The 14,528-nt window shown below is 42.4% G+C and overlaps 1 protein-coding gene across 3 annotated transcripts in view; it reads left to right on the plus strand.

Annotated features, from left to right (window-relative positions):
• Nucleotides 1-14,528, plus strand: part of ranbp3b (RAN binding protein 3b) — a 107,518-nt gene that overhangs the window by 57,911 nt on the left and 35,079 nt on the right. For all 3 annotated transcript variants that reach the window (XM_060846084.1, XM_060846085.1, XM_060846086.1), the window contains one exon: nucleotides 1,109-1,242. In XM_060846084.1, the coding sequence (XP_060702067.1) occupies nucleotides 1,109-1,242 (134 nt within the window). The remainder of the gene's footprint in view (nucleotides 1-1,108; nucleotides 1,243-14,528) is intronic.

The following is a 14,528-nucleotide window of genomic DNA, read 5'->3' on the forward strand; positions in this document are numbered from 1 at the left end:
TGCCATCAACTTAACCCATTACGTTCTCAATTGAAGCACTTATCCATTCAGAATTTTTGTGAACATAAACATTTGAACAATTGAATTTTAATAAGAAAACCATTGTCTGGTGATTTCTAAAATTGCACAGGCAAGTAAAGGTTCACTTTGTCTGGAGGATAATTCTTGGTTAACAGTTTGGCTTACTTGGATAGATGAAAACTATCATACCCAAATTGTAAATCCTTGACAGTTCCACCCTTCAACTTTAATCCTCCACTTGGGTATGCAGAAAGGCTGCAGGATGGCATGCTCCTGAAGTACTCACTAAATTTCCTTGGTATTGAGTGTTCAGGGCACTTTGAAAAGTGGGAGTCACAGAATAAATACTGGGTCAATTCAACAAAGCTGTTATTGCAAGCATGTCACTTGGAATAGAAACATGTAATATCAGAACATCACCTATAAAATTGTGACTCTAGTTAGCTGCCCATGCCAGCTTTTCAGCATAACTCTGTATTGATTTTAAAGTGTGCTTTATATACCACAAAGACTGATGACGTTTTAAATTTAAAAGAAGGTTGGGGAGCATTGAAGGAGGTTCTGTGTGATTTTATTATGTTGAAGAGACAGCACCCCATTGCCCTCCTACCTTTAGTTCGTTTATGTGACTATAACCATGTCACGTAGTTGGTCCAATACCACACAATTGTTTTTACAGCTGTAGCAGCTTCAAGGAAATTGAAGGAATTAGATATGAATGATAAGATTTAATTTAATCAGATCTTAGTTTGAGGTTTTCTGCTGTAATGGAGATATCAACCTTTCTTCCAAGTGTTTCTTCGAGTTTGTGTATGGAAATAGCTTCTTTAACATTGCATTTCTAAATCTGTGATAACAATCCAATCTTTGGAGTTTCTTTAGATGTTTTTGGTTATGTATGCCAGCATTCTGCCTTTTGAAACAGATGGGTCACTTAGAATTGCAGTATTGAGCGTGCTACATACATGTGTATAGACTTGTCCTCCAACTGTATCAACTCCTGATAAACTTTCATTTTTCAAGTAATCCAGTATGAGAGCTGTACAACTGAATCTAATTGCAATTTATATATATATGTATATTCCAGTTGCCAGCAGTGGCACCAATGGTGTGAGCAAACAAACCGAAGAAGGTATCACAGCCCCTTCTGTAACTCTGAACAACACATCAGATGAAGAGACGACACCAATCAACAGTTCTGCAGCCACACCTAGTTATATGGTATGTAACATGCCTGGAAGCAATTGGAATTTACTGGTTTTGGAGTATGCAAGCATGAGTAAGCACGCGATACAGCATGAATGTACTTCATGATGACCATAAGTTTTTTTCATAATATTGATGGACTTGCAAGTAAAGCTGGCTGATTTTGTTTTGTGTGTTAGTTGTTATCTTGCAGGTTCCTCTGCGCTTTTTTTGTTGTTACCTTTTGGTCAAATTCAATATTGACCTGGTCACATGGATTAGTCACCAAAATAATAGGCATTTGGAACTCTGCAGATGTTGCTATAATGGGAGACAGGCATATATAATAGCCTAGGAAATATATTGGTATTTCTCACTCCCTCTTTGACATAGGTGAGGTAGCAAAGTTGATGAGCGTAAATCTATAAACTTGTGTAACATGTGTGAGCATTGAAATTTGCAGTATACTGATACATCAGCCTTTCAATTTCACTTCATAATTTTCTTCAGAATTGAATTCCTTAGCCTTACATTCTCCCAAGGTTTCTATAAGGCAGTGGAGCCGGGATTTAGTTCATTAGCATTAGAACATGTCCATATGCTGGTGGGCTTGCACACTGCACACCTCAAGTTCAGAATTCTGAATTCCATTGAAATGTTAACCTCAATCTGCAAGAGATCCATTTTGTATATGGTCCCTTAAAGAGGCAAGTCCAAGGTCTTGCTGATGGAGATTTTGTGTACTGGTAGGAAATAGCTTAGACTAAATTTGTCCTTTGTCCAGCATCTGTACCAAACCAAGGCCTAGCATAGTGCTTTGTATCTCCGTGATTTAGCCTAAAAGGTTGGAAGGGAAACTTTGATGTTTAAGTGGCCCTCGGTGTCCATACATTTTGTGCAGGTTTGCACCCTGGAGGGTATACATCAGTTTTGCTGCAGAACATTAATCTAATATGTGAAACAGCAGTGACTGGTTATGAGCCCGACTCGATTAACGTAGACAGCCAGTGCTATAGGCTGTCTCCGATCATGGGAAGGATCATGGTAACTCACTAGTCAACCCGTGCCCCACCTTGAATCTGACAACTCCCAAGTACTACAGTGTTGTTCTGCTGTGTTGTGTTTTCTTCTGCAGCTATTATGCACTTAAGAGTCTGTACTTAACAAGAGGACAGAATCCATTGCATCAGGTACATAAACAAAATAGATAGGAAGAAAGAAGATTTAAGAAACTGGAACATCAGAAGCATGAGTACAGGACAGACAATTATCAGCTCATCGGTCATGCATGCAAGAGACTGCAGAACATGAACGTGAAACTTGATAGATTTCTTTGACACAGCCTTTTTGCAAGAGACCAGACTTGCTGACAGCAGATTACTAAAAGAAAGCAATTGCAAGTTCATCTGGCATTGAAGAATTCAGTGCAAATGTATGAACAAGTTCTAAGCTTTGTTGTAAGAGATTTGTTACTCTCACTGACAGAACCCTTTTCCAGCTGCCATTTCCAGCAAATAGTTCTCATATTCTGTCCCTCCAACTCTGGATCCAACACTGTACCCAATACAGAGGTGAAGGACTGGTTCTGTGAGGTGCTTCAGACAGGATCTTTAAGTCAGAGCCTATTTACCTGCTGGGGAATTTACAGATGTGCATACATACTTACAAACATGATTCAGGAGTAGGAATAGGCCACTTCGCCCTTTTGAGGCTACTGTTCCATTCGATAAGATCAAGGCTGATATGATACTCCACATTTGTGCCTAACACTTTGACTGTCTTGTTTATCAATAATCTGTCTACCTCTGCCATAAAAATATTCAAAGACTCTTCGTCAAATTGCAGAGGAATCAGAGATCCAAAAACTCATTTGACCCTCAACAACAAAATCAAATTCTTTGTCTTGTCTTAAGTGGGCAAAGCTTTACTTCTTAACAGTGACTTTTTGTTCTAGATTCTCCCACAAGAAGACACGTCCTATCTGTCACAACCTCTCAGAATCAAGTTTTTGTCATTCAAAATGCTTTTTACCCTTCTGTGAATGCAAACACTGCCGATCCAACTGTACTTTATAAGACAATCCACTTCTTTCCAGTACAAGTCCATTATACCTACTCTGAACTACTTCTAACACATTTACAATCTTTTTAAGTAAGGAGACCAATATGTATGCAATATTCCAGATGTGGTTTCAATAATGACCCTCCCTAATTTCTGTTCAGTTTCACTTGCACTGAACGAATACCTTCTATCAGGCCATTGAAAACATTTATGCTAAAGTTTAGATTGCACTGTCATACTAAGCTTTTGGGATTCATCCAATAGGACACCTGAATCCCTCTGCATTTCAGAGCTCTGTAATCTCTCACCATTTAAATAATATGCTGCTTTTTTGTTGTTCCTGTCAAACTAGATAATTTCACATTTTCCCGTATTGTACTCCATTGGCCAGATCTTTAACCAATTATTTAACATGTATCTTTGTATTCTCCTCATGTACTCTTCAAAACTTGCATTCCTACCTATTGTTGTATTATTGGCAAATTTAAACATACTTTTGATCTTTACATCAGTCATTTATATTATTTGTGAAAAGTTGAGGCACTTACACAAATTCATATGGCTTACCATTCATTGAATCCTGCTCAGCTGAAGCAGACCCGTTTCCTGTTATCTAGCTAATCTTCTATCCTTGCCAGTATGTTACTCCCTACCTTTATTATTTTCCACACGTTTTTTGGAACATTATCTAGTGTCTCACACGTGAGTAGAAGAGAATCATGAAATAAGGCCCTTTTGCCTTGGATGTGAGGGCCTGGAAAAAATGAATAAGAACAAAGATTACTCTAACTTTGCTACGAGCGTGAACTTTTTGTAACTGACCATTTGGTTCAGACAAACCATGCCACATGGTGGCCTGGATACATCCGAGAGCAATACATAAGCACCAGCTGGATCCCATCATTGCTAGACATTATGATGTAGCTGTTGAAGTTTTTTTTTCATTCAAAGCACAGATTTTGTCCTTGTATCATCTTCAATCTTCAATCCAATGCTTACTTGGATGAAAGAGCAACATTCCTCAACTTAAATGAGTAAGTGTCCTCCAGCATTTTCTGTCAAGTTGCAGAAGCAAAATAGAACATTCTTTGATGGCCCACAATTTCCAACAGCACACTCTCAAGATATGACAGGAAAGAATGAAGAAATGTTAACTGATTTGGGACTAACATCGTATGGATGGAATCTGTGATTTGAATCCAAGCTTTCGTGAATTACAAGGCTGTTACGAGTGAGGAGGCTCTGAATGCACTAAGTCACTCTAAGTCAAACAGACTTATAGCTGCATGATAGTAACTAGTGGTTTCAAATTTTGCAGAATGTTCAGATGCCCTTTGAAAGAGGGACTGCAAGGGGCATGTGTGAAGTTATCAAAGAGACAACTGATCCAACAGCAAAGGAAGTGGCTTCATTGAAAACTAAGACTGGGAAGGTCATCATTCATTGCAGTAGTTAGTTGGAGAGATGGATGAAATACTACCTTCAATTGTACATCTATAAAAAAAATTGTCATTGAGGAAATTCTAGAAACCACGGGAGGCCTGCCTGTTGTGTCAGAGCTGGGTAACAAACCACAATGCAGAAACATATGAAAGCTACTGAACTTTTTGCCATCAGTAGAAGCTGCCTCTGGAATTTGTCAAGCAGGGTAAACCGGCACTTTTAAACCATCTGCACAAATCTTTCCCTTTCTACTGGAGGGAGACGGCATTGTCCCAAAACATAAAATTGTAACCTGTACAAGTGCAAGAATCACTGACTGCAGCAATTACGACAACTACTGAAGCATCATCCTGCCAAGCATTGTGGGATATGTATTTACCTGTTGTATCTATCAGACTGCAAATCTCGGCTGAACACGAAATACCTTGAATCCTAGTGCGTTTCAGAACTATAAGTTCTACTTTTGTCAGGACTTTCTCAGTCTGACAACTGAAAGATGAATGTCATAAACCAAGACCACCACATGGTGCCTTCATCGACCTTAGCAAGGTGTTCAAGTTTGTGAGCAGAGGTCTGTTTAGGCTGGTGAAAATTGGCTGCCTGCTGAAGCTAGGTGAAAGAGAGGACTGCAGTTGTTGGAGATTAAAGTTGAGAGTGTGGTTCTGGAAACGTGCAGCAGGTCAGGTAGCATCCGAGGAGCAGGAAAATCGACGAATTGGGGCCTTTGCCCAAAAAATCGATTTTTTAAAAAAAAATTTTTTCCCTGTTTCTCGAATACTGCCTGACCTGCTGTGCTTTTCCACACCACACCCTCGACTGTCTGCTGAAGCTGCTGAATGTAATCTTTTATTTCCATTTGACATAATGGATAAGGTTAACTAAGATAGGGCATATTGGAGCCTTTTCAGATCTGGAGTTGGGTCAAAAATGGTAGTATTCTGCTACAGATGGTCATCAGCCATTGTATGCATTCATGTTAAGTACACAATGCGGTAAAACCAATGACTGCAGAAGCTGGAAACCAGATTCTCGATTACTGGTGCTGGAAGAGCACAGCAGTTCAGGCAGCATCCAAAGTGCAGTGAAATCGACGTTTCGGGCAAAAGCCCTTCATCAGGAATAAAGGCAGTGAGCCTGAAGTGTGGACAGATGAGCTAGAGGAGGATGGGGGTGGGGAGAAAGTAGCATAGAGTACAATGGGTGAGTGGGGGAGGGGATGAAGGTGATAGCTGAAAATGTGTTGCTGGTTAAAGCACAGCAGGTCAGGCAGCATCCAAGGAACAGGAAATTCGACGTTTTGGGCCAGAGCCCTTCATCAGGAATGATAAAGGTGATAGGTCAGGGAGGAGAGGGTGGAGTGGGTAGGTGGAAAGAAGCTAGGCAGGTAGGACAAGTCATGGGGACAGTGCTGAGCTGGAAGTTTGGAACTAGGGTGAGGTGGGGGAAGGGGTAATGAGGAAACTATTGAAGTCCACATTGATGCCCTAGGGTTGAAGTGTTCCGAGGCGGAAGATGAGGCATTCTTCCTCCAGGCACCTGGTGGTGAGGGAGGGCGGTGAAGGAGGCCAATGACCTCCATGTCCTCGGCAGAATGGGAGGGGGAGTTGAAATGTTGGTCCACAGGGCGGTGTGGTTGATTGGTGCAGGTGTCCCGGAGATGTTCCCTAAAGCGCTCTGCTTGGAGGCGCCCAGTCTCCCCAATGTAGAGGAGACCGCATCGGGAGCAATGGATACAATAAATGATATTAGTGGATGTGCAGGTAAAGAGCCAGCAGAGAGCTGTTCGATGTTGCTTTAAGACTGTGGGATCCAAGGTAAGAGTATGTCCAGTCCTCCTTAGAGAGATGCTGTACACGGGTGGTGCTTCTCTAGCATGTCATTCAAGCATATCTTCAGCAAATGAGTTTGATTTTGACATGTTGTGAAAAGTTTTGTGACCATCAGCATCACCAAGATGAAATGTCACGGTCTAGGGTCTTGCCGTACCACCATATGGCAATGACAGCTTCATATGTGTTGGATTCACATCACAAGCAATCTGTCACTTGATGGTGACATTAATATATGCATCACAAAAAGCTGTAACTTATATCCGTGCGGTGTTGGGGTGTAGAACAACCAGGCAAAAGCACCTGACTAATCTGCATCCTCAGTGTACTGTTCTGTATTAGACCAGGATAACATATTATCGGAAGCAGAAAAGATGGAAAAACAAATTGACAACCGTGTCCTTTAAGACACTTTAAAAAAAAATTCATAAAGAATCAAGTTAATTTATGTTCATTGTACAAAACAGCACAACATTAAGGATTGCAAATCATAAATTTAGGTTGGTCATCATGGAGTACCGTCATTCCTCCCTATCTGTGAGGGTTCCAGTCCTGAGAACCCCTGTGAATGATGAAATTCACAGGTGCGGAGCTCATTGAAAATACTTAAAATATCGCAGGCGCATGAAGTTTGTCCACGAACATTGATTTTTGTTGTTACTTAATTTTTGGTGCGGATAGGTGAATACACAATTTGTGATTTTGTGGATACAGAAGATTAATGTATTTCAAAAAAGCATGGTCAGCTGAAATGGTTTTCTAAGAAGGGCAGTTGAGGTCAGGCAGTGGACTGATGTTTGGAAATCGCGAGATGCTGTCATGAATGATAGCAGGATTGGTATTCTAGAATGATGAATTGAAGCATCATCTTTGTGGGTTTACTTGCTGAACTCTTTTGCAATGTCTTTCCCTCATAATGGATAGTGGTTTATAATTTCTAATATTTAAGATGTTATGTGAGCTAGCTTCTGTAAAACAAAATACAGAATTTTTTTGTATTAGTTTATTAGTTATTTCCTGGTGATCTTATGTGTATAAATTTATCCCAACAATTAAAGGGAGTCAGGGGGCTGAGTTGAGTATGGTTGCCATTACAAAAGAGAAAGTGCTAGAAAAGCTAAAAGTTCTTAAAATTGATAAATCACCTGGCCCCGATGGGATACATCCTAGAGTTCTGAGAGAGCTGGCTGAGGAAATTGCGGAGGCATTGGATGAGATCTTTCAAAAGTCACTGGAGTCAGGGAAAGTCCCGGATGATTGGAAGATCGCTATTGTAACCCCCTTGTTCAAGAAAGGATCAAGATAAAGATGGAAAATTATAGGCTAATTATTAGTCTAACCTCAATTGTTGGTAAAATTCGAGAATCCATCATTAAGGATGAGGTTTCTAAATTCTTGGAAGAGCAGAGACTGATTAGAACAAGTCAATGTGGATTTAGTAAGGGGAGGTCGTGCTTGACAAACCTGTTGGAATTCTTTGAAGAGGTGACGAGTAGGTTAGACCAGGGAAACCCAGTGGATGTGGTCTATCTAGACTTCCAAAAGGCTTTTGATAAGGTGCCAAAGGGGAGGCTGCTGAGCAAGGTGAGGGTCCATGATGTTCGAGGTGAGCTACTGGTATGGATTGAGAATTGGCTGTCTGACAGAAGGCAGAGAGTTGGGATAAAAGGTTCTTTTTCGGAATGGCAGCTGGTGACAAACGGTGTCCCGCAGGGTTCAGTGTTGGGACCGCAGCTGTTCACATTATATATTAATGATTTGGATGAAGGGACTGGGGGCATTCTAGTGAAGTTTGCAGATGATACGAAGTTAGGTGGACATGCAGGTAGTACTGAGGAAGTGGGGAGGCTGCAGAAGGATCTAGACAGTTTTGGAGAGTAGTCCAGGAAATGGCTGATGGAATTCAACATGAGCAAATGCGAGGTCTTGCACTTTGGAAAAAAGAATAAAAGCATAGACTATTTTCTAAATGGTGAGAAAATTCGTAAAGCCAAAGTACAAAAGAATCTGGGAGTGCTAGTCGAGGATTCTCTAAAGGTAAATATGTAGGTTGAGTCTGCAATTAAGAAAGCGAATGCAATGTTGTCATTTATCTCAAGAGGGTTGGAATATAAAAGCACCGTTGTGCTACTGAGACTTTATAAAGCTCTGGTTAGGCCCCATTTGGAGTAGTGTCCAGTTTTGGTCCCCACACCTCAGGAAGGACATACTGGCACTGGAACGTGTCCAGCGGAGATTCACATGGATGATCCCTGGAATGGTTGGTCTAACATACGAGCAACGGCTGAGGATCCTGGGATTGTATTCATTGGAGTTTAGAAGATTAAGGGGAGACTTAATAGAGACGTACAAGATAATACATGGCTTGGAAAGGCTGGACGCTGGGAAATTGTTTCCGTTAGGTGAGGAGACTAGGACCCATGGACACAGCCTTAGAATTAGAGGGGGTCAATTCAGAACAGAAATGCGGAGACATTTCTTCAGCCAGAGAGTGGTGGGCCTGTGGAATTCATTGCCACAGAGTGCAGTGGAGGCCGGGACACTAAATGTCTTCAAGGCAGAGATTGATAGATTCTTGATGTCTCGAGGAATTAAGGGCTACAGGGAGAATGCGGGTAAGTGGAGTTGAAATACCTATCAGCCATGATTGAATGGCGGAGTGGACTCGATGGGCCGAATGGCCTTACTTCCATTCCTATGTCTTATGGTCTTAATTCAATTTATGTTTTATTGCAGCAACTGGGCATTTTTGTTAAGTTTAAAAATGCAAAAATGTTTTAGCCAGCATAGGCATAAATATTTGGGGTTTTGAAATGCCTGTGCGATACTGTGGAGGGAGTGCAGGTTGGCTTATTGTACACCAGCTCCCTAGTTCTGACACTGAGCTTAGGTAATGAGGTGTGCTGTGGTGAAATACACAGGAGGCAGATGCATCAGAGGCAAAAGAAACTCTGATTTAATTAAAACAAGTAAATTTGAAAAAATGTACAGTAGCTAAGAAAATGAATATTTTAAAAAAAGCAATGTTACCATTCAAGTGAAGTGAGACTTGTCAGAACTCACTAGTTAACTCTTGCAGCCCCGACTTGGTACAGTGGATTTAAAATTACAGAGAGCAGTTAACTACTGGGTAATAGGGGAAAGGGGTAGGGGATAAAGAATGCTAATCCTGGGATCCTTATCCTGCTTACTTTCCCTGACTGCACTGTCGGCCTTGTAGCCCACTCTTCCTACTCTTTCTCACTGAGCTGGGAACAGGGGGTCTTGATAACCTTATGCTCACCCCTAAAGAGGCTTCTATTGGCTTGGATGGTGGTGGATGTCACTGGCGGCACTGCCCTGGTCGTTATCTCTGCTCTGGTCACTTCTCGTCAGTATGTGGAGATTCATGGATGAGTTTGTTTGCTCTCTCTCTTTTCCGGAGTCAGTGATGGTTATAGTCTGTGACTCGTTGTGGCTGATTGGCTGAACCTCTCGCTGAATCAGACCTCCCTTAGAGATTGGAATTCCCTAGTTATGTCGACTGTTGGTTCCCCTTATCTCCCATCAAATCTGGATTTGATTATGGAGTTATTGTTCTTCCTCTCGGGCAGAATGAGCCTTCTAATTATTAGATGAGGTGTAAATGGTTCTATGATTAGAGTGAATGGGTTCTGAGAGTTTTGAATGTCCAGTCATACTCTTGGATGGATTAGATTGGATTCCCTACAGTGTAGAAACAGGCCCTTCAGCCCAAAAAATCCACACCGACCCTCCGAAGCGTAACCCACTCAGAACCATTTCCCGCTGACTAATGCACCTAACACTATGGGCGGTTTAGTGTGGCCAATTCCCCTGACCTGCACATCATTTGGATTGTGGGAGAAAACCGAAGCACTGGAGAAAACCCACGCAGACATGGGGAGAATATGCAAACTCCATACAGACAGTTGTCCAAGGCTGGAATCGAACCTGGGTCTCTGTTGCTGTGAGGCAGCAGTGCTAGCCACTGTGCCACCCCCAACTGTATGGAGAAAGTGAGGACTGCGATTGCTGGAGGTCAGAGTGGAGAGTGTGGTGTTGGAAAAGCACTGCATCTCAATCAGCATCCGAGGAGCAGGAGAACCTACCCAAGATTCACAAACCTGACTGCCCCTGGTCAACCCATTCGGCCTGCTCCTTCCCCAGCAAACTGATCTCTGCATACCTTGACACCATCCTGTTCCCTTTAGACCAGGAACTTCCCACATACTTTCGGAACACCACCCACACCCTTCAACTTTTGTTTCCCTTCTCCCCCCCCCCCATGCCTTATCTTCACCATGGACATCCAGTCCCTGTACAGCTCTATCTGCCATGACGAAGACCTCCAAGCCCTCCGTTTCATCCTCTCATGCTGACACAACCAATACCCTTCCACTGACACTCTCATTCACGTGGCTGAACTGGTCCTAACCCTCAACAAGAACAACTTTCAATCCTCCCAACTTCCTGCAAACCAAAGGGGTAGCTATGGACACTCACATGGGCCCCAGCTATGCCTGCCTCTTTGTCAGGTACGTGGAACAGTCCAACTTCCACAGCTATACCAGCACCATTCCCCACTTTTTCCTCTATTACATCGATGACTACGTCGACGCTCCCTCGTGCTCCCACATGGAGGTTGAACAGTCCATCGAATTTAGTAACACTTACTACCCCAATCTCAAATTCACCTGGACCACCTTGGACACCTCCCTCCACTTCCTGGACATCTCCATCTCCATCTCTGGGGACCCAATAACCATGGACATCTACTACAAATCACCAACTCCCACAGCTAACTAGACTACACCTCCTCCCACCCTGTCTACTGTAGAAGTGCCATTCTTTATTCTCAATTCCTCTGTCTCCGCCGCAACTGCTCCCAGGGTGACCAGTTCCACCATAGAGCATCCCAGATGGCGGCCTCCTTCAAACATTGCAATTTCCCCTACCACATGGTCGACAATGTCCTCTTGCGCATTTCCTCCACTTCTTGCACCTCCACCCTTGAACCCCAGCCATCCAGTTGCAACAAGGATAGAAAACCCTTGGTCGTCACCTTCCACACCACCAACCTCCGGATACATTGCAACATCCTCCACCACTTCTGTCACGTACAAACAAACCCCACACCAGGAATATATTTTTCTCCCCACCCCTATCAACATTCCAAGAGACTATTCCCTCTATGACACCCTTGTCAGATCCATGCCCCCCACACCAGCTCACACCCCACTCCTGGCACCTTCCCCTGCCAGTGCAAGAAGTGCAAAACCTGCGCCCGCGCCCACACCTCCCCCCTCACCTCTGTCCAAGGCCCCAAATGATCCTTCCACATCCATCAGAGACTTATCTGTACTTCCACACACATCATCTACTGTGTCCGTTGCACCGGATATGGTCTCCTGTACATCGGGGAGACAGGACGCCAACTTGCAGATCATTTCAGAGAACATCTATGGGACAGCTGCATCAACCAACCCCACTGCACTGTGGCTGAACATTAACTCTCCCTTCCACTCCACCAAGGACATGCAGGTCCTGAGCTGAGTCCATTGCCAAACTCTAACCACCTGTTGCCTAGTGGAAGAACATCTCACCTTTCACCTTGGGACCTTGCAACCACACAGTATCAATGTGGATTTCATTAGTTTCCTCATTCCCCTCACCCTACCTTATCCCAGTTCCAAGCCTCCAACTCAGCACCACCTTCTTGACCTGTCCATCTTCCTTCCCACCAATCCACTCCACCCTCCTCTCCAACTTATCACTTTGCCCTCACCTTCATTTACCTATCACATTCCCAGTTACTTTACCCCCAGCCCCACCCCACCTCCCATTTATTTCTCAGACCCCGGCCCACAAGCCTCATTCCTGATTAATGGCTTTTGCCTGAGAAGTCAATTGTCCTACTTCTTGGATGTTGCCTGACCTGATGTAGTTTTCCAGCACCACACTCTCGATTTGGATGGATGTTTTACTGGTAGTGTGAAGGTCTTCACATTCAAAGGCAACGAGGTTTGTAATGTGGAATGTTCAGTATCTCTGTATCCTAGCAAACTGCTTATAAGTTGAATGGTTTTGTATTTTTGTAGGCTCCACAATGTCTCAGTTGTGTGTTCTGCAGGCTGCTGTTCCTTGTCTTTAGCTGAGGTGTTCGTGGAGGTCTTCCTTTAACTATACAAGCTAAACCCCCGTTCCAGACAATTGTCCCTAGGCTTGCAAGTTGCTTCGTCCGTCTCAGCCAGAGATCTCAATGCATCTTAGTTCAAGTGTGAATTCCACAAACCTCTGTCCCAAGTTCAGAGGATTTTAGTCCAGGGTATCTGATGGGGATTTTTTTCCCACCTTACAACTGAAACTATGCATTTTAATCACTGAATGCAGCATTTTCTGTGATGGTAACTTGAAACACTTGGAAATAATGAGATGTTGGCCTTGTTATTCCCATAGTTCCATGTTCCTGTCTGAAATGTCCATCTAAACAGGGCAATAATCAAGGGTATTTCTGGATAAAGGCCATTAACATTTTTATATGAATGTATTTGTCATTCATTAATAATGTTGTCTATACCATTAGTGCAAATGCCCCAGTCAAATTTATGTATTTCTCAATTACATAACAAAGTACAATACGTCAGTCATATCCTTGTAACTTTTTCTATCTTCTCCTCTTAGTGCTAGGTTTCATAATGAGGACTACTGCAACTGTTGTAACAGGTTGCAGCTGCACTGATTCTAACTTGTGTTCAGCAGAAAAGGGCCATCATTAGATGAGTTTTTGGAATGTAACTTTATTCACATTTGGCAAATATTGTGTAGGAACTGGCTACAGAAATAATTGAACTGAAAGCAGCCCTTCTGTTTGCTAAGGTTAACATTGAGGAGGAGGAGAAGCTCTTGGAGCAAGTCGCATTGTCTTTCTGAGCCAGAAGGTTTGGGTTCATGTCCCACCTGCAGTAGAGTTAAGGTTAGTCCTAACTGCTCCAGAGTTATCAATATGTACCTGAACAGGGTTTTCAAAATACCTGACATTAGTATGGGAAAAAAGCATTTGGAAATAATGTCACTTGACATTGGATTTTAGCAAATTTGAACAATCTCAACTCCTCCAACCTTTCCAATTTCAGATTTAGTAGAAGCAGCAAAAATGCTGATATCGGTCGGTCAGCCAACCATACCCAGGAGGTGGGATTTCAATTAAAATGTTTTTACTAAGGCTGCATCTGCATTGTTTGTTTAATCGATTCAGCTGTAGTCAGACCGATAACTGAAAGGCAGTGAGACCAGCAGCTTCATAGGGAAAACAATTGCCTTCGTAGCCCTATTCCACTGTCCGTACTCATTCTGTAGTATGTGGCCTAAGCCTCTGTAGATGACACACCAAATTTACATGTGTTTCTGATCACTTTGCTTAAAATTAATCTTCTTTTTAAAAAAGTGTGTTAATCAAAAGCTGTGTTCCTCAGGTTTGATTGGAAGCAGCCATGTTTTTCTATGTACTGCTAACTAATCCTGGCCCTCATTGGTACAAAGTGCATAAGTTACTGGCATATGACTACCATGTTTTAGATTGTAAGTTTACAAACATGCCTGTCACAAAGTTCCATGCAGTTTGGCAATGAGCAGGGTCTTCCAGTATTTTCTTTGCTGAATTTATAGTTAATCAGTGCCATTTAGCTTTGCAACAAATTCCTCTGCAGTTGGAGAGTTTCTGTTGAATTATTTAATTTGTGGTAATCTAACCAAAGTTGAGCAGTCATGTTTTTCTTAGAATGATACCATACATATGCATGATAGTATACAGAAGAAAATACAGGTTCAGTGTAATATCTACACTGTGCAGTTTGCTGGAAATTAGTGACTAAGAATTCTAATAATTTTTAAGTTGACAAAAGCAAAATGCTGCAGATGTTGGAAAACTGAAATGAATCAAAAAATGCTAGAAATGCAAGTCAAGCAGAACCTGTAGAGAGAACAGCTAAT

This window comes from Hemiscyllium ocellatum, chromosome 28 (genome assembly GCF_020745735.1).
Source record: "Hemiscyllium ocellatum isolate sHemOce1 chromosome 28, sHemOce1.pat.X.cur, whole genome shotgun sequence".
NCBI lineage: Eukaryota > Metazoa > Chordata > Chondrichthyes > Orectolobiformes > Hemiscylliidae > Hemiscyllium > Hemiscyllium ocellatum.